The sequence below is a fragment of the Cryptotermes secundus genome, unplaced genomic scaffold, assembly GCF_002891405.2.
Source record: "Cryptotermes secundus unplaced genomic scaffold, Csec_1.0 scaffold407, whole genome shotgun sequence".
Lineage (NCBI taxonomy): Eukaryota > Metazoa > Arthropoda > Insecta > Blattodea > Kalotermitidae > Cryptotermes > Cryptotermes secundus.
The window spans coordinates 2,958,593-2,977,118 of record NW_019741981.1 but is presented as its reverse complement, the minus strand read 5'-3'; the positions used below and the strand labels follow the sequence as shown (position 1 = coordinate 2,977,118).

At 39.1% G+C, this 18,526-nt stretch overlaps 1 protein-coding gene across 1 annotated transcript in view; it reads right to left on the bottom strand.

The window, feature by feature from the left end:
• Positions 1-18,526, bottom strand: part of LOC111872932 (striatin-3) — a 31,863-nt gene continuing 13,337 nt past the window's right edge. The window contains exons 5-13 of the mRNA XM_023867229.2: positions 17,572-17,754; positions 16,363-16,498; positions 12,965-13,110; positions 11,083-11,258; positions 7,407-7,576; positions 4,419-4,586; positions 3,845-3,975; positions 2,153-2,357; positions 1-2,028 (exon numbers count right to left, since the gene is read on the bottom strand). Of these exons, the coding sequence (XP_023722997.1) occupies positions 1,859-2,028; positions 2,153-2,357; positions 3,845-3,975; positions 4,419-4,586; positions 7,407-7,576; positions 11,083-11,258; positions 12,965-13,110; positions 16,363-16,498; positions 17,572-17,754 (1,485 nt within the window). The 3' untranslated portion in view covers positions 1-1,858. The remainder of the gene's footprint in view (positions 2,029-2,152; positions 2,358-3,844; positions 3,976-4,418; positions 4,587-7,406; positions 7,577-11,082; positions 11,259-12,964; positions 13,111-16,362; positions 16,499-17,571; positions 17,755-18,526) is intronic.

Below are 18,526 nucleotides of genomic sequence, written 5' to 3'. Positions count from 1 at the left end.
TTTCAGTTTATCGATGGACTTTAATAACGTAACATTATTTTGAAATTAAAGAGTTGCTTACTTTAATAAGGCGAAATTTTAAACATTTACAAAAAAACCTCTAGCAATAATTACATGTAAATATAAATCGTATGTATGGTCATCCAGTTCTGAACAACACTGACTGCTGTGAACCTTTACCTACTTTCATAAAAATGAATTCATAATTATATTATACGTTTCTGGAGCTACACAGTAGTTCTACTTTAAATACAATATTTTACAGTTAAACACACATTTTGTTTACTTTACTTCCTGCCTCTAAGAATATTGAACTGACTCTGCCCATCTTGCACTAGCCAGCCACCACAATACAAAGTGCAGCCGTTTAAAAAAAAGTTACATATAAGTTAACATATACAATGACAATATCAGACCTCTATCCCATACCTGAACCTAAAGTTATCTTGGGTTCTGGATACTGCAGAGGATGGAGACCATTTTAATTGTAAAATAACACTATAAATGGCCATTTACACAGTAAAACATAAAAGACATGTTATGACATTTATTTCACAAAAATTTACGCATTTCAACCATGAAGATGGCAACTTTGTCTACACATGTTCGTGGATGTGGAAGTAAATATAGCAAGTTACAGAATATCGCAATAAAAATTAAGTAGAAAGTAGTAAATAAGAAGAAACAACTGCACACACCAAGTTCATGTTAACAAAATTATTGCTCTATTTCCAACCAGTGTACTAAATTGGCACTTCCCTTAGTCAAATTTTTCAGTGAGGAAATCATGATGCAACAAACATCTCAGTCTTTTTCCAGTTTTTAATGGTATTATTACCTGAAAATTCATCAACAGCTATGAGTATATTGAAAATTAAAGCTATGTTAGTAATTTCTACAACTGCCACTTTTCACAGTGCAAAAGCCACAGCGGAAACATCTTCAAGATATGTCAGTAGAAGTCCACATATTAAAGAAAATATCATATCACAAGATCTCTTAGGCTTTGCTGTGTAAATGACTATTATAATCAGGTCAGACGGTGCAACCCGAGTAATTCAACTGGATGCAGCAAAGTATTTGATGAGCTCACTTTAAAATGAAATGACACCGTTACTGCACCTCAGTAACACACTTGCATGAACACTCCTATGCACACTGCATGCTATGTTCATAAACACAGTTTCTTTTAAAGCTACCATCGGTCATGAATGTCAGTACTCGACAAATGGGCAGTCATGGCCAGGTACGCAGTGTCCACATACCCCACGTCACATCGCTGCAGCATGCGAAGACACAATTTTGATCTTACTGCTTAATAATCTTGAAGTACATGCACGCAACTTCTGCATAAGCATGAGAGCTTTCTTTCGACTTTTCATCTGTCTAGACTTCGTACTTTCCATCCACTGTACAACCCAGACTACAAGACACTGAAATGTGAACCATCTGATGATTGTACTCCACTGAAACAGACAGAACAGACACAAATCTGCTGTGTGTTCTCAGTAAGTCACTGCTATTCAAGTTATGTCTCTCTCCTAATTGCTGATGTACATGGCACCGTCTGACCCGGTCTTGCAAGATAGATGGGAGGAGGAGCAATGCCACAGACACCATTCTGCTTGAGGGAAGAATGTAATGAAAGGAGTCGTTCAGATTGGCATCCCCCTCTTGACTTACCATATGACCCCCACCAAGTGCAATTAACATTTGTTGTTACAAGCAGCCATACTGTTTACCATCATGAGATTCACCACTGTCAACATAAACTGCCTGCACTGGTGGCAACCCTCCCACCTCCCTGCTGGCGCTGTTCTCTGTCTATTCATATTTCCCTTTCATTGCCTCAGTGATTTCACACAAACACCTTGGCAAGAGCATCAGCACCAGCACTTGCAATGTACGGCCGTGAAGGGTGAAACGCCACATCGAAGATACTCTCATCAAATTTTTTACGGTGGGCTGTGATTTCTTGAACGCATGTTTTGTTGTCTAGATTCCACAAGCGAATGCTGCAGTCATGACCTGCAATGTTCAGAATTATACATTTTAAAAATGCAATGTATGCAGTTTCAGAGTATGATTTTGTTAAGAAACAGCTGCTATTATGCTACTAAGACACAGGATTTAGAGTGACAGTAATACTCACTCCCTGAAAGTAGATAGAGTCCATTGGGGTCAACAGCAAGACTGGTAACTGAATCAAGATGTGCTACCATTGAATGAACCAACTTCCCTGTTGTATTATCAAAGAATCGGATGTGCCTGTCTTCATGCGCTGTAATAGTCAGTGGTAGAGTCGGATGTGCCACTACACAGTTGATCTGTCGACCTATCACATTGTTGTCAACCTCCTGAGGAGATCACAAAGTTAATTAAAAATGATCTGAGTGATTTATGATAGAACCAACAGTAGCTTCAAAACTAGGCATAGGGAAATAAACTCTCCCCCTTTTCCTCCTCCTCCTTACATAAATAAAATGTATGCTGCTTTTCTGGCTATGCATACATAAAAGCAACATTCTTCTTCCGCCAGACTTTCTGCAGCATATCACTATGAATTCTTCTAATTGCATTTCACACTCTTTCCTTTAACATGTGTGAAGTTCCTGACTCCAGGCAGGAAAAAATTTCATTCCAGACATAACCCTACAGAAACAAGTCGAGAGGGTTCGATCAGGTGTAATGTAACATAATGGAAATAACCACTCTCAGCCAAGTCAATTAACAAGCAACTGTTTGTTCATTAAGGATAAAGTGAAACTCTCATATAAGGTTTCTTCAGACAGCAGTGGGAACTGGGGAAAATCTTACATGGAGGTAATTCAACACTGAAATAGATCAGGAAAACCTTAAACCGAAGAACATTAAATCGGGTGTTCCACTGGAGTTATAACAGATGTTCTGGCTGCTAGAACACAAAATGGATGCTGTGTTCTAACACGACAGTGCATCACTTCCACAATTTCCTCAAGGTCACAACATTCCTAAATGAACATCTACCCGATTTAGATCGGTCAAGGGGGACACATTTCCTTCTAGATGCATTCGCCAAATCTAAACCCCCTCGGCCTTTTATCTGTGGGCTACACCGAGATGCAGTTTTCGTTCTGCTAGAGCCAGAAACTTTAACTTTTATTAAACATGGGTTGCACTACTGTTACGGGGCAGGAGCACAGGCTAGCAGCAAAGTGTTGCATTTTATCAATACTAACATTGTTATCTCAAGTTAAAATCTGGCCACTACTCCCATAGTCTCAGACATTTAAAATTTACCATTTCTGGAAAACAAATGTTAAAGGGAAGGATAAGAAGCAGGTTGGAAAGTTCATGTAACATATCACAGAACATCATGGGAGAAAGTGAGAGAAAAAAAGATTTCAGTTCTTGTAGCTTCATTTCACTGTATCACTGTTAGTCATTTCACAACAGATATTTGAAGTCACATCTGTCATCAGCCGGTACTTACTACAATCTTCCCCCATTTTTCTAGTCATAATATAATCTGTTGGTCTGAAGAGAATGATAAAAAATTCAGTCTAATCCATAGTGACATTCTACTAACATAACCCTTAATCAATGTTTATTATCTTATACACAGTACAGAGAACACACTGTAATGAGAAAAACATATTACAAAAACAAGTATCTGAAAGAAGTTTGGGGTCTTCAGTATATATATTTACTATTTTCACTTATGCTACCTGAAGAGCAGTATGAAAAAGCATAGTGGACCCACTCCAGATTTTCAAATTAGTGGGTGTTCACACATTCTTTGCCAAAGCCCTTCAACAAGTATCAATATCTTACACATCACAGATATGAGAAGAAATTTTGTCACCTGAGTTGTTTCAAGCCGTACAACGGGTTTCCCTGATTCCAAATCATAGACAATACAATGGGCAGAATTATACGCTGCCACCATACGATTTGGTTCATCTCGGATGAAGTCCACTGAAGTTGGGGCTCCATCTACATATAAGTTACAACACAATTATGTTAATTTAGAAATTACATAATAGCAACATATCCCCTGAGTAACCAAGAGAGTTTCACTAGAGAACTTGAAAAACTAACATTGCTATTGCCTGTGTTGTTGATATATCAGTGTCCCAAAACTTTATCACCTTACTTTATTCTAAAATTTCTATCATTATTTTTTCTTTACAGCACATATTTCATTAGCTACAGCGTTGAATATATGTGCAAATATTCTTTAAAACAAATTAAATAAAGCAATTGAGAGTTCTTTTCCTTAAATATGGGTTCATGAAGTTTTAGGAATGGAAGACATTAAACCTGGAATATTACTAAAAAAAGAAGGTAGAAATAACAAAAACAACAATGTACCATGCTGCAATTATGTTTCAATAAAATACAAAATTAAACAAAGAAATATTTAGGTAATAATCTACCTTGATCAGAAATATACGTGGAAAGAAGTGGAACTTTGCTAGTAGGTGACCAGAGTTTAACCGTGCCATCAGCTGAGCACGAAAGCAGCTGTAGACGTTGACTGTGTATACTGAGCCCCCAAACAGCATCTGTATGCCCTTCCATGTTCCCGGTCAGCACACCTGGATCTAACGGAGAGAACAGTTATTACTACATGCAGCACATGTACAATGAATAGCCCAAGAAAGCAGCACTTACAAGAGCAAGAACATAACACAATGATGGAAAACTATATACTTCATGAACTCTATAGATTTCCTGTGTTTCACATAGCTTTGTGCCTATACAGCTACACTTCAGACAAAACACAATGCAATATCATTTGCCTCAACGACTCTGATAATCTGCTTCAATACTCCCAACCAAGAAATACCATGGTATCTAAGCCACATATGTTCACTGTCAATTTCACCAACATATGCAAGGTAACAAATAAGCAGTTTGGTTCAAAGACTAACAGTGCAGTGGTAGTATAACGGAAGGCATGCGTTCTGGATACACCTGTCCATTCTTATGTCCTCTGATTAAAGGTCCCCTTACAATCTGGAACACCCATACCAAAATGTTACTCAAAATTGAACAGGGCTGTGGAAATTTCTTTGGCTCACAAATATAGACTTTAATTTTGCTCAATAAATCATGTTATAGGTGCTGGATTCCAGTTTTGTATGTTAATTTTTTCCTGTAAAGCATAGTGCTACAGGTATCTCCATACTCCACACGAAGCTGACAGCAGTGACTGAAAATCAAATATTATTCACAGCAGTACTGAAGGTCACTGTCACATGGTTAACAGTCCTGCTTCAACTTGGGAAGCACCAGGTGCAAATCTTTGCCCAGAGACCAAATACTCTGACCAAGATTTTCCATGTTCTTTCCAATTCATTAATCATGCCACAATTGGACACAGTATAATCTTGGCTATTGAAAATTTGTTAAAGGAAGAAGTTATCAGAGGAATTAATCAACCACTTTCCTTTCACTATAATCTGAGTAGCTGATATGACAAGTAGCAAATAAGTACTTCTGTATGAAAGCATAATGAAGTCAATACAACAATATAATTTGAGAGGCTATGATGTTGGTATTACTAATGGGAGGAATTTATGAAGTATGCCTTTCAGATGGCCTCTGGTGGCACGACACACATACCAAGTTCCATGATGATTGGTTCAGGCATTCAAGAAATATTAAGATTATTCCCTCAGCTATTTATGAGGCTAGAGTGTTGGTATTACTGATGGGAAGGATTTATGAAGCACACTGCTGAGATGGCCTTCAGTGGCATGATATACATGACATCTTATGATGACTGGTTCAGGCATTCCAGCAATATTAAGGTTACTGCATCAACAATTTAGAGGCTGCAGTGTTGTTATTACTAATATGGGGCATTTATGAAATACACCAATGAGAGGGCCTCATGTGGAATGACATACATAACAAGTTTAGTGAATATTTGTTTAGGCATTCAAGTAACATTAAGGTCATTACCCAAACAATGTGAGAGGCTCTGATGTTGGTATTACTGATGGGGGGAATTCATGAAGTATGATGTGGAGAAGGACTCAGGTGGCATGATATACATACTAAGTTTCATAAATATCAGTTCGTGTATTCAAAACTTCTTGACACGCATACACACGCAGAGATGGCAAGGCAATCTCATAATCCTACTTTTTTTTTTTTCAAATTATGAAAAGCAGGCTAAAAATATATGGCAATATCTTAACATATAGAGGATTACCATAAACTAAATTTAAAAAATTTACAGCCCTAGTTTTACTGAAGATAAAAATGTGAAACAGGTACCAAATGACAAAGCACATCCTTGAGTTGATTTTAGAAATCCCCTATGTGTACTTCTCTTAACATAGCATACTTCCCAATAGTAGCCCAGTTTTGGCCAAATCCTATTAAGCGTGCTCTTGTTCACTTCCTGTTCACCTCAATCTTAAAGTGATTCATTACTGCTTGGCACAGATGGCTAACATCATCATTCATGAAACTCTTTAACAAGAAGTTCAAGGACAATAAATCAGATAAAGCTCGGTTATAATGGAGATTTGTTCACCACTGCCAAATATCTGCTACAGTAACATCACAGAAAGAATGCATGTCCAGGAAAAATGTGGAAGCATGTCATCAAACACCAAGTAACTATTACAGAGAAACACCTCTGGGATATACTGCACACTTTGGCACAGGTTTTATATTCATATTTCTAATAAAAGCTACAAAATATATTTTTGTAGCGAAGTAAACTTCTAAATACTTCACTGACATGTGTATGTGTGATTGTGTGATTATAGATGGTATGGGTTGGATATTGGATTTACTGACCACTTGTATACACCACTTAAACTACACTTTACAGATCACTGACAAACAAAGACTAGTGACCTCAGTCAATTACAGTCTCAACTAGCCATCTTCTGGCAATGGCTTATACTGAGAGAGATTCTTCAGTTTCCTGTAATCAGGTCCTCATCAGTCCCCCATGCAGAACTCTTGTCAACTGACAAAATCAACTAACTGGGTCCCAGGCTGGCAGTCATTTCACATCAACCTTCTAGTCTTCTCCTCACAGATTGACATTCAACTGCAACTGAACTCTCTCGCTCACCAACCAGCTACTTCATGTCACTTAACTCAACAGAACTGCTGACAACCGACTGCAGCTCAGCTGGTGTCTTTGTTATATAACCTCAGGGCATACTTCACCATTCCTTCAGTCAAATATTTTCTTGGACACTCTGTCATAAACACTTGTAATATTGAAATTACATGAAAATAGAAAACCAGATCATACTCAGGAGCCAGACAAGAGCAATGCAGTCCTAGCAGAACCTGACTTACAAGCTCAATGGGTTCATTAGGAAAGAAACACAGCAAACAATGCCAAATCTTTGTATGCCTCTTACTTCAACATATGTGACAGCACATACCAAATGAATCATATGGATCTATGTTGGCGCAAGGTAAGTTCCAGCAATGGATGGCACCATCCAAGCCTCCACTGTAGCACTGTTCTCCTGTAGCACTCATTGCAAGACATAAAACAGGCCCAGTGTGGCATCGGAATGTGTACAGTGGCTCCACATCTAATGAGGCTGACCTACAAACAATACAACAATGTAACATGTGGAGGACTACATCCTGGTGTATATTAGGGTTCTATAACTGTTTTTATTTTATTCTCAGAAATGTATCAATTAAGCTATCACAGACATTAGGGGTTCTTATTTGCTTCAGGATAACAGATCTAGGTGGCATTTAAGGGCAGATAATAACAACAACAAAAATTCATGCCATGCAAGATGGACAAATCTAAATAGTGCATATACGTGAAGGAATTCTTTGAGTAATTACTTGCAGACAGTGCCGACAACCTCCAATAGGAATAACGGTGATGACAAGATAACAGTGATTCTATGTTAAGTAATGACATTCTTTATTATGAAATATTCCCTGGATATTCCTCCACACCCCAATCTTTAAATCAATCATGTATGTGCATTACTTTGGAGCTAAAAATTTATTTTATAAAATGATATCAGAACAGTGATTATAAGCCTCAGAAGTTATCCTACAGGAATGATTCTTGCACCCATAGATCTAATGTTTCTGAACACCATACAATATATTTTGACATGTTGCAAGTCAAGTATGAAAGTGATGGATGAATGTGATACAACTGGATATTCGCTCACGCAGCAGGAATCCGCTCGAAACGAGCTGGTCTTAAGAGGGGAACGGTTGTAACGGCCGGATAATAGTCACTGCGAGGAGTAGCCAAAACAGGAGACGCAGAAAGCACAGCCTCCAAAGAAACGGAACGGGGATGCACAGTTAGGCTATTTGGGATGAACAGCCTTAAGGAGGGAGCAGTGTGACATGTTGCGCAACGGAGGACCCCTACCTCCCCAGCGGCACGTGGCAGTAACGTAGCGCTCTCGTTACTATGGTAATAGGCGAGTCATCACCCCGCCACTCTCCCCACGGTGACGTAAGATGGCGTGAGGTAACAGCATTGCTAAGCTATATGCAAACACGGCGACGTGGCACCGATTCCTACTATGACAAGGCACTTATTACGCAACAGGCAAGCACTGCGGCTATATAAGGGAATTGGAACAGTCGCCGAGTTCAGTTGAAGTCAAGTTATCTTGTAGCCGTCCCCAGAGAGAGTTAAAGTGTATCAGCGCTGAAGACAGTTCTCCAGTCAGCAGCCTACAGTTGGAGTCTAGCAGCATTCGCGGAAAGAAGAACCGGACATGTGTAGTTGTGTAATTGGGAGTGTGTGATACAGGGACACTTACATAGCTCCTGTACCGTAAACGTGCAGACCACTGAAGACAGAGTGAACTGATTTGCGCATAGGGTTATAAGTCGTGAAACCCCGCAACAGTGTTAACAGATTATTGCGATTAGGGTTATAAAGTGTGAAACCCCGCAACTGTGTGATAATTAATTGTAGCCATTACTTGTAGGTTGTTGAATAAACAATTAACAATCTGGGCAGCTGCAATGGGAAGTCAGCAACTAACTGCCTGAGCTATGACACAGCCACCTTTTTTATTACTAAAGCAGTTTATATATGGGTTAAAAAAAATTCTATAATCGATGATTACAAGAGTTCAAATACATCATACTTATGTTCTAGTCAGCTTCACTGACTCTCCTAAAGGCGAAATGCATTTAAAGGGTGAGGACACCTATAAGGCACTCTGCTACCTCCAACAAAAGGATAGCGATGAGGAAATATACAGCTTAAACACTTTTCTCCACCTAAAGAACAGAGCAAAACTGACTGGCCTTTGCTTCTTCTAGCATATTAAAATGTAATAAAATCTTATTTAAAAAATGAATACCTCAAATAAAAGGACTAACAGCAATGGACACTAATATTTTAAATGGAAGAAGCAAAGGACTGAAGAGTGAACCATACTGAAGCCGTGGTGTTCCACTTTTAAAAGAGGTAAGGGTGGGAGAAAATCTGCAATGGCTCTAACTGATCTCGAATCCAATACCTTCTTCATGGCCAAAGAGCACCTTAAACCCTTAGTCACAACCACAAAGATTACTGTCTTCTGGGATGTGACACCATGCAGTTCAGCAGATGTCTACACTTTTTGCCTCTCCCTTTACATCCATGAGTATCTAGTGGACTATATGCCATAACATCCCTGGATACAATATTAAGTCACAATCATATTTCATAGAATTACAACTAATTAATTTACTAATGAGAGAAGCTTCCTGAGCACCATATATAAAATGTTCTGGCTGCTGTGGTGGGCTCAGGGTCTTAGTATTAGTAAAGAACTTCATAAGTTTTCAGCACACAACAGGCCTGCAGTCATGCAAATGGATTGAGATGCAAATATATACAGGATGTCCCAGGAGGAATGTGCCAAACTTCAGGAGGGTGTTCCTTATGTTAAAGTATGCTGATATAACCCAAAACACCTATGTCCAAAGTTGAACGGTTACAGAGATAATGGCCCGAGAAAAGTGTGGTCTTCTGGCAGGTCCACGCACTGTACCTGTCAGCTGAGATGTCTTATCTATGTTTGTCCTTGAGTGTGGTGATTCACACTACCCGTAAGCTCATATGCTACGTACAGAGTACGCTGCGGCCGCGTCGTGAAAGGTTGGTAATTAGTTGTGCGGAGTTGCTGAAATGTCCTTTGTGCTTTCACACGTGGAATATTGTGATATGCATTTTGTGTGTGGATTTTGCGGTGGCAATGCACGTGCTGCTGTTGAAGAATACCAAAGGCATTTTCCCGATCGAAGGATTCCATCTCGAAGTGTATTTACGCGAATTCACCAGACATTGCGTGATACTGGTTCTCTTGCAAGTGTTTCTGTGCACTCTGAAAGGCAGGATGTACGAATGATAGACACACGAGAGAACATTCTTGATATGGTTCAGAGAAGTCCGCGTCTGTCCACTCGTAGAATGGCCTCTCGCATCGGCGTATCACGTATGCAGGTGTGGCGAACTTTACATGATGAAGAGTTGTATCCTTACCATGATCAAAGGGTACAACATCTGGAACCAGGCGACCATGCACAGCGTATGGATTTGTGCCACTGGATAAAAGCTCATCCCGAACTGTTAAGCGTCATTTTATTCAGTGATGAGGCGTCTTTTACCCTGGATGGTGTAAATAATTTACGAAATGTGCATACGTGGTTCCATAATAATCCACATGAGATAATGGAAACGAAATTCCAAAAGAGATTTCCTGTGAATGTACGTTTACAGTTATGTGGTCGGGTTATAGCGCAGCCATATTACGTCATCGCTCGCCAGTCATGTGTCATGTATAGTGCTTGGAAACCCTAAGGACAATTATGACATGGCGAGCGAGTATTTCGTACTTCAATTTTATGGCTTTCCGTCACTCACAAGTTAGTTTGATGTTACGTACATTATTAACATTACAGAATCCACATATTCCTGCCAGTTTTAATATGTATTTTGTAATCAACAAGCGTGTAACACCGGTCAAAGTTTCACACTTCTCTGGCCATTATCTCTGTAACCGTTCAACTTTGGACAAAGGTGTTTTGGGTTATATGCATGTGAGATGTCTCACATCAAGAACTCACTTCTTGGCAGGCACTGTTTTTTGAAGGTTCCATAGTTTGAGTGTGTGATCTTCACTTGCTGTGATGAGAACAGGCTCCACAGGATGAAATGCCAGGGCACGTACTCCATCAAAATGACTGCGAAGTGTGTACTTCGCATTCCATGTCTTTCTATAGGATTCTTTTGTGGTTGCAATCTGTAATACATGAAAAACCATAAATATTAAATGTATGCATCAATGCTTACTGTGGATCTGTATGATTAGTTCTAAAAATGTAAAAGTAGGTTCATACGGAACCTAACTTGCAACTTTCCAAAGGTAAAAGGTGCACAAGCTTGTGCATGTGTGCACATTGTGTGTGTGTGTGTGTGTGTGAAGGGGAGGGGGATTAAAGGCATGTCAACGTCAGTGGCTACAGATGCCAGTATAAAAATAACATTTCTTTATGTTAATACTTTAATAAGAACGCAAACTTCATTTTAACAAATTAAACAAGACACTTTGTTTTCATATTAGTTAAAACATTTAGGGAATTTCAGTTGTCAAGATATCAAACTCACTTCACTGGATCAAATATTTATTTTCTACGCATGTTTGTGGCACAGAAATTAAATTTAAGTTAGAAATGCCTGGCAAGAATGCAATTTGGAGCCCAGACACAGGCTACAGTTCTAATGAGAAGACTTCAACTTGAAAATGAACATGTATGGAACTGGCACAGACAGCATAAAACATGAAAACAAACATCTTTTAGGCCTGATATTCAAGTGGCTAAGTTAAATAATGGTACAATGTTCCCACATCAAAACAATCATAAATTTACTTGGACATCTCCTGATGGAAAGACTCACAATTAAATTGACCATATTTTGATAGACAGGAGACAATATTCAATTGTACCTGATGTCCAATCATTCAGGGCAGCAGACTGTGACACTGACAACTCTCTGGTGGTGGCAAAAGTTAGAGAGAGAAACTGGCAGTGAGTATGGCTATAGGATCCAAGTGAAATAAATGGGGATAATCTCAAAAATATAAGATGTGAAGCCAGGAATAAAAAGAGGGACATCTGAAAGAAAAAACAATGAGCTTGTAATGAACAGTAGGAACAAGAACATTAGAGACTTGTATAGAGGAACAAATGAATTTAAGAGTGGTTACCAACCTACAAGTAATTTAGTGAAGGATGAGAATGATGATTTTGTGGATTGCCACAACATTTTGAATAGGCGTAAGAACTACTTCTCTCAGTTACTGAATGTACACTTGGTATAAAATATCACATGGCACTGTCTGAGTTGAGGTAGCAGTTAACACTGTTAAACTTATATTCTGAAGGTGCTTAGGGGAAATATGCAGTGGGATTGAGGTTTTCTGTGAGTTTCCTCAGTGCCTCCAGGCAAATGTCTAGCCTATACCCTGATTAGGCCATGACCACTTCCTTCAAAATCCTTTCCAATAGATCTATTCCACAATTTTATGCTATACAATACAGCTACTAACAGCATTATAAAATGGCCCACAAAAAAAATTACAAGGCAATCATTTAGGACAATGAAGAGTGCCATCTTCTTGGATGTGGCAATGTGTAGATCTTGTGTGAACCAACATTTCTGACTGCAGACTGCAGCCACCTACTCACACTGGTTTCTTGTTCACAGATTTTTCCACAATGAAGACGGAGGCTATACATTCCTCCAAAATATCAATTCACAAAAGCTCTACATGACGCCACATCCCAGAAGACAGTATTCTTCATGGTCACCACCGTGAAAACCTCAAATCTTATTTAGGACAATGCTAAAATATATCCAAACCTATGGAATACTGAACTATGTCGATTCAGGTTCACACAGTAACACCGTGTGATTCAGCATGAACATACAGAAGGTACTTCTTACATCATATGCAGCCTCTGCCTCATTGTTCACTGTGAGTTGTGCAAGTTCACCTAAACCAAGATTTGGAACGTCCTCATCTCCTAGGCCTCCTGCTCCCATCTGTCGACGATGGCCTGCACCAGGCTGGAACCCCATACCTGCACCTCCTGTAAGAAGTAATCAGACAATCTATCTATATCTATCTATTCATGCTACTCCCACTTGGAGCACAGGATATTCATGAAATGCTTGTTTCACTTAAGTTTCTTAGATAGATGGCAGCACTCCTTGGACACACTCCTTACACACAGGCAAATAAACTCAGACTTGAGTGGGATTCAAACCCACAATCACATGTTCAAGTGGGTGAAGACATGTCATGCTCTAGGCCACGCAGCCACTGTGACTGGCAATCAGATGATCAGAAACTAAGAAGATGAATAAATAATATTTGAAGATAATGTCATAAACGGTGGTTTCCAAAAGTTATTCTCAGAATGCAGCTAAAACCAGTTAATAATGTGACATGTTGCGCAAAGGAGAACCCCCCCCACCAGCAGTGATGCAGCGGGTGAGTCAGCGCTCACCTCCCCCTCCTTCGCGGTGACGTAACGCGCAATGCTACGTACCCGTAATCAACTTCCTACTGTGACGTGGCACTCATTACGCAACAGGCAAGCACTGCAGCTATATAAGTGAGCTGCACAGCAGCTACCAGTCAGTTGTACTGTGACAGCCGCCGAGTTGTAAAGTAACAGTCGCCTAGTCAGTTGTAACCTGGCCATCGCCGAAGATAGTTCCGAGCAAGCCTACAAGCGAGTGTGTTATCAACAGTTCTCCAGTCAGCCGACAACGAGTTGGAGTATAGCAGCCGTCGCGGTAAGAAGATCCGGACGTGTGTGCGATTGTGTAATTGGGAGCGTGTGATACAGTGATACAAAGCTCCCCTACTGTAAACGTGTTACTACTGAAGACAGAGTGAACTGATTTGCGCATAGGGTTATAAAGCATGAAAGCCCGCAACAGTGTTAACAGATTAATGCGATTAGGGTTATAAAGTGTGAAACTCCCCAACTGTGTGATAAGTAATTGTAGCCGTTATTTGTAGATTGTTAAATAAACCAATTAACCATCTCTACGGCGTCTTCAGTAACGAAACACGTTACAATAATTTAGCAGAGGAATTTCTTTGAAGGTGACTTCTTGGAAAACTAAGATTTTAGATTAATTAAAATGGACCCTAAGACAGTAGGTTAGATTTTATACAGTGATGTAAGAATAGGAATACTGTCTCCATGATGAATGTTTTACAAAACATAAACTCCCCACTTTCCAGCAAGTATGTGGAGAATGGGATATTCCAGTTACATCAATCTGCCAGTTGCATGTAAACACAAAACCCAATTTCAATGCAATTTTCACCCTTTTCTGGTCCTTAATATATTTCTATACTGTGCTTCAAAGTTAGAACAACATATTTTCACTTAGTATTGTGTAAGAGTCTTCTTAGGAGACAGGAGATTTACGGGTGAAAGATTCTGGATATACTATAATGCCATCACATATATTGAGCTAACCTTTGCTGTAATCATGGATCAGTACAATGGTAATGCACTTGCATGAGTGAGAATGGACAGCCCTGAACTAACCATACAAGTATTAAGTTTCTTTTGAAATATTCACTGATTACATTGAAATTCAGAATTCAATACTATATTCCATTTTGAATGAACTTTGGAGATAGATGAAGAACTGTGTGCTTGCTTTATAGGTTGGCAGAAGGCATTTGACCGTGTAAATTGGACCAAATTAATGCAGATCCTAATGGAAACAGGTATCGATTGGCGTGAAAGAAGCTTGATTAGTAAATTGTACATGGATCAGAAACTTAGAGTAAGACTGGACAGAGGGGAGACAAGAAGTGTGAAGATTGGAAGAGGAGTTTGACAAGGATGCTGTTTATCACCAATTTTGTTCAACTTGTACAGTGAATGACCTACCAAAGAAGCTCCGGACGGGCCAGGAGACTTCAAATTAGGAGGGCAAATTATTCAAACTGTGAAATATGCAGATGACCTTGTGTTAATGGCTAAGGAAGAAACTGTGCTACAGGGTATGATTGATAGACTAATTGAAATTGGAAGGTGCCATGGCATGGAAATGAATGTGGAAAAAACAAAAGTAATGAAAATTTCAAGACAACCAACCCCAGTCACAATAAAGATAGACCAAAAACAACTGGAGAATGTGAAATGTTTTAAATATTTGGGTAGCTTGTTAACAGATGATGGAAGGTGTACGTGTGAAATTAAATCTAGGATTGTCATGGCAAAAGCTGCATTTAGCAAGAAGAAGAATCTTTTTACCAGCAAATTGGACTTAAATTTGAGAAAGAAACTAGTGAAATGCTACGTTTGGAGCATCGCTTTGTATGGGGCTGAAACTTGGACACTTATGGCAGTAGATAAGAAACACCCGGAAAGCTTCGAAATGTGGTGTTGGAGAAGGATGGAGAAGATCAGTTGGACCGATTATGTGAGAAATGAAGTGTTATTTAGAGTCAGTGAACAGAGGAATATCCTACACAAAATACGAAAACGGAAGGCTAATTGGATTGGTCATATCTTACGCGGTAACTGCCTTCTAAAAGAAGTTATTGAAGGAAAGATAGAGGGGTGGATAGAAGTGACCAGAAGATTAGGAAGAAGATGCTGGATGACCTTGGGGACAGAAGAGGATATTTTCATTTGAAGGAGAAAGCTCTAGATCGCATCAAGTGGAGGAACTGTTTTGGAAGAGACTGTGGACCTGTCGACAGATTACAGATGAATGAATGAATTCCATTTTGTGACAATATGTCACCAGTCTTCAATAAAATGTCTCAGTTACTGCCTAGATGCAGTGACCTACCACTTGTGAAACATGACACAGACACAACATGTGAAAGCATACAATAATATATAGATCCTATGAGTGTATCTGTGTGTAAAGGAAAGAGAGAGCTGAGAACAACTAATTACTGAAAGTAATGAAGTGACAGAAATCAGCATCCTTATTTCTATTACTTGTTTCTGTGATGAATGTTAAAATGGACTGCAGGTCCACATCAGCTGTAATGTAAACAGACTAACATGAAACCTTAATTTAATCCTTCTTGATTGATGATTACCCTCACTTAGCACTGAATTCCTACAGATCTAGATTCACTATTGCATTAAATCCCAAAAGTTTAAAGTTCTGTTCAGTGCTGTTGATATCCAGTGTCTCCCAGGTAAATTTTACATATCTGAATTAATCCCAACAAGGTTCTGACAAAGGCTTTTTACTGTCATGTTTAAGTGGAAAACAAGGAGTTGTCTTTATCATAACTGCTTCAGTTCCTTTAGATATATGGTAATACAGTTCTTTGAAGCTCGTACCCCAATCAGTTGGATCGCCTTGTGTATGTATATCAGAACCAGAATCTTCTGTCTCTGTCAGTAGGTTCAACTCATTGAGGACTTCTTCTGCTTCAGCATCCACATCATCTGCCAAACCTTCATTCAACATTAGAGACTGAAAGAAAACCATTTTGATACATATTACCCTCAACATTGCATGTTCTGTGGACTACAGTGCCTATATGATCCGATCTGTATCACATCAGAGAACATCACTGTTGAGTAGGGTGGCACTCCTATATATTTGGAAATTCGCAACTTCAANAGATGGACAGATACATATATTTAAAAAAAAAAAAAAAAAAAAAAAAAAAAAAAAAAAAAAAAAAAAAAAAAACTCCTGGCCAATACTTTAACTTATGCCCAGACCACATCCTTCAACATTCTTGGTAGTTCATTATTCACCAATCACCCTATCCTCTGACACAAAATACTTCAACATTCTTTGTAATTCATTATTCACCAATCACCCTATCCTCTGACACTAAATAATCAATCACACACATGCACATTTATGTAACGTAGGTATCATTAACTTAAGCACTGTGTACTATTTTCAATACATGCATATACACAGAAAAATGAATGAAGGTAAATACATGCTTCAAAAGAATAAAGTGTAATGACACCTGATCTGCTGCTTCCAAAGCAAGCCTGAATGATTGGATGTACAGTTTCGATCAATGTGTAAGTATTTCTGGAGGCTACAGAACATATCTTTCTTTTTACTTTTTAGAAAACAAACCTTCAGTAAATCACATCTGTGTATTTTATTATTCTTTTTAAAGCCACATACACTACCAATACTCTACATATACTGGCAAGACCATGTACTAAAATTATTAAATATGGCTTCACTAAAATTATTCTCAGTTTACATAACAATGATGCTTCCACCGCAGATGTTATGTACAGTCAAATGTAATATGAAGATATCACATATGTGGTCAGCAGGAATTTGGAAGACAGTGCTTGTGTCCTAGTATTTCAAGGTACTAACCCAGCATTCAATTGGAAACTGCGGAAAACCATGAGACACTTGTCAGGATAGTCAGTACTCCAACTGAGACTCACACTAGGTACCTCTCAAATACAATTTTAGGGCATTACTGTATCATCAACCTGATTGGTTCAATGCACTTACAAATCCAAAACCAATCATGAAAAACGCATATTAGAAGTTATTACCTTTCCCTTACGCTTGGTTGTCTTAACATCATCTTGATCATCATCATCAGGTGGCTCAAGATCATCACTCATATCATCATCATCATCCATATCAACATCAGTTTGGGAGAGGAATTCAAAATTTGCTATAACTGCTGCTTCTGTGTCCAGAATCATTGCTTCTGCTAAAGATGATGGCTGGGCCTAAAAAAGGAAATACATCAACACGATCATCTACAGGATGTCTATGCTTATGCCTACAGTGGGCAGCATGTGTATCGCTGTTTGTATGTCCCATGTTGCTACCCTCAAAGTTATGCTTGGTTGCCTCTACCTTCATTTGGTGGCAGAGGCTGAGGCCAGAGCCCTGGCTTACAGGCTCAGATATATCAGTATGTAGATCACACTCAAATCCTTGGTGACTAATAGATTCAGATCCCATGTTACAGATGTGTCAGGATAAAAAGATACCAATAATTGCTTCTGGGACTCCCTTTAAGTATAGGTCCCATCATACGAACACTATTCACTTGCCTTATGAACCTCTGATCCACAGGGCTAGTCTGGTATATAGCACAGACCAGGATGGCAAGACTGGGGCATGTGTAGGTAGGTCACCAAGGAAGAGGTCATATCAAAGCTTGTCTGGGAATGTTGACAGACAAGGTGTGCCCTCTCTATAGTCAGAACAAGGTTATGCTCATCTGTGTCTGCAGTCACAGGGAGATTCAGGGTAATGAGAATGCATATGTCTTGCGTACAGATATATCAGGTAGGTCGATTCTCAGTCCTAAACCTGCAATTTCAGTCCCACCGTGTGCTTGGAGGCTCTAGGTTAATGACTGGCCAAAGAGGACGTACTCAAAACATTGGGCTGCCACACCAGGTATGAAGCAGTCTAAGCTCTTCATTGAAAGACCTTCAAGTACACTGTCCAGGTACCTACTGGCTTCGGACAGGAAATAATGTAGGCTAC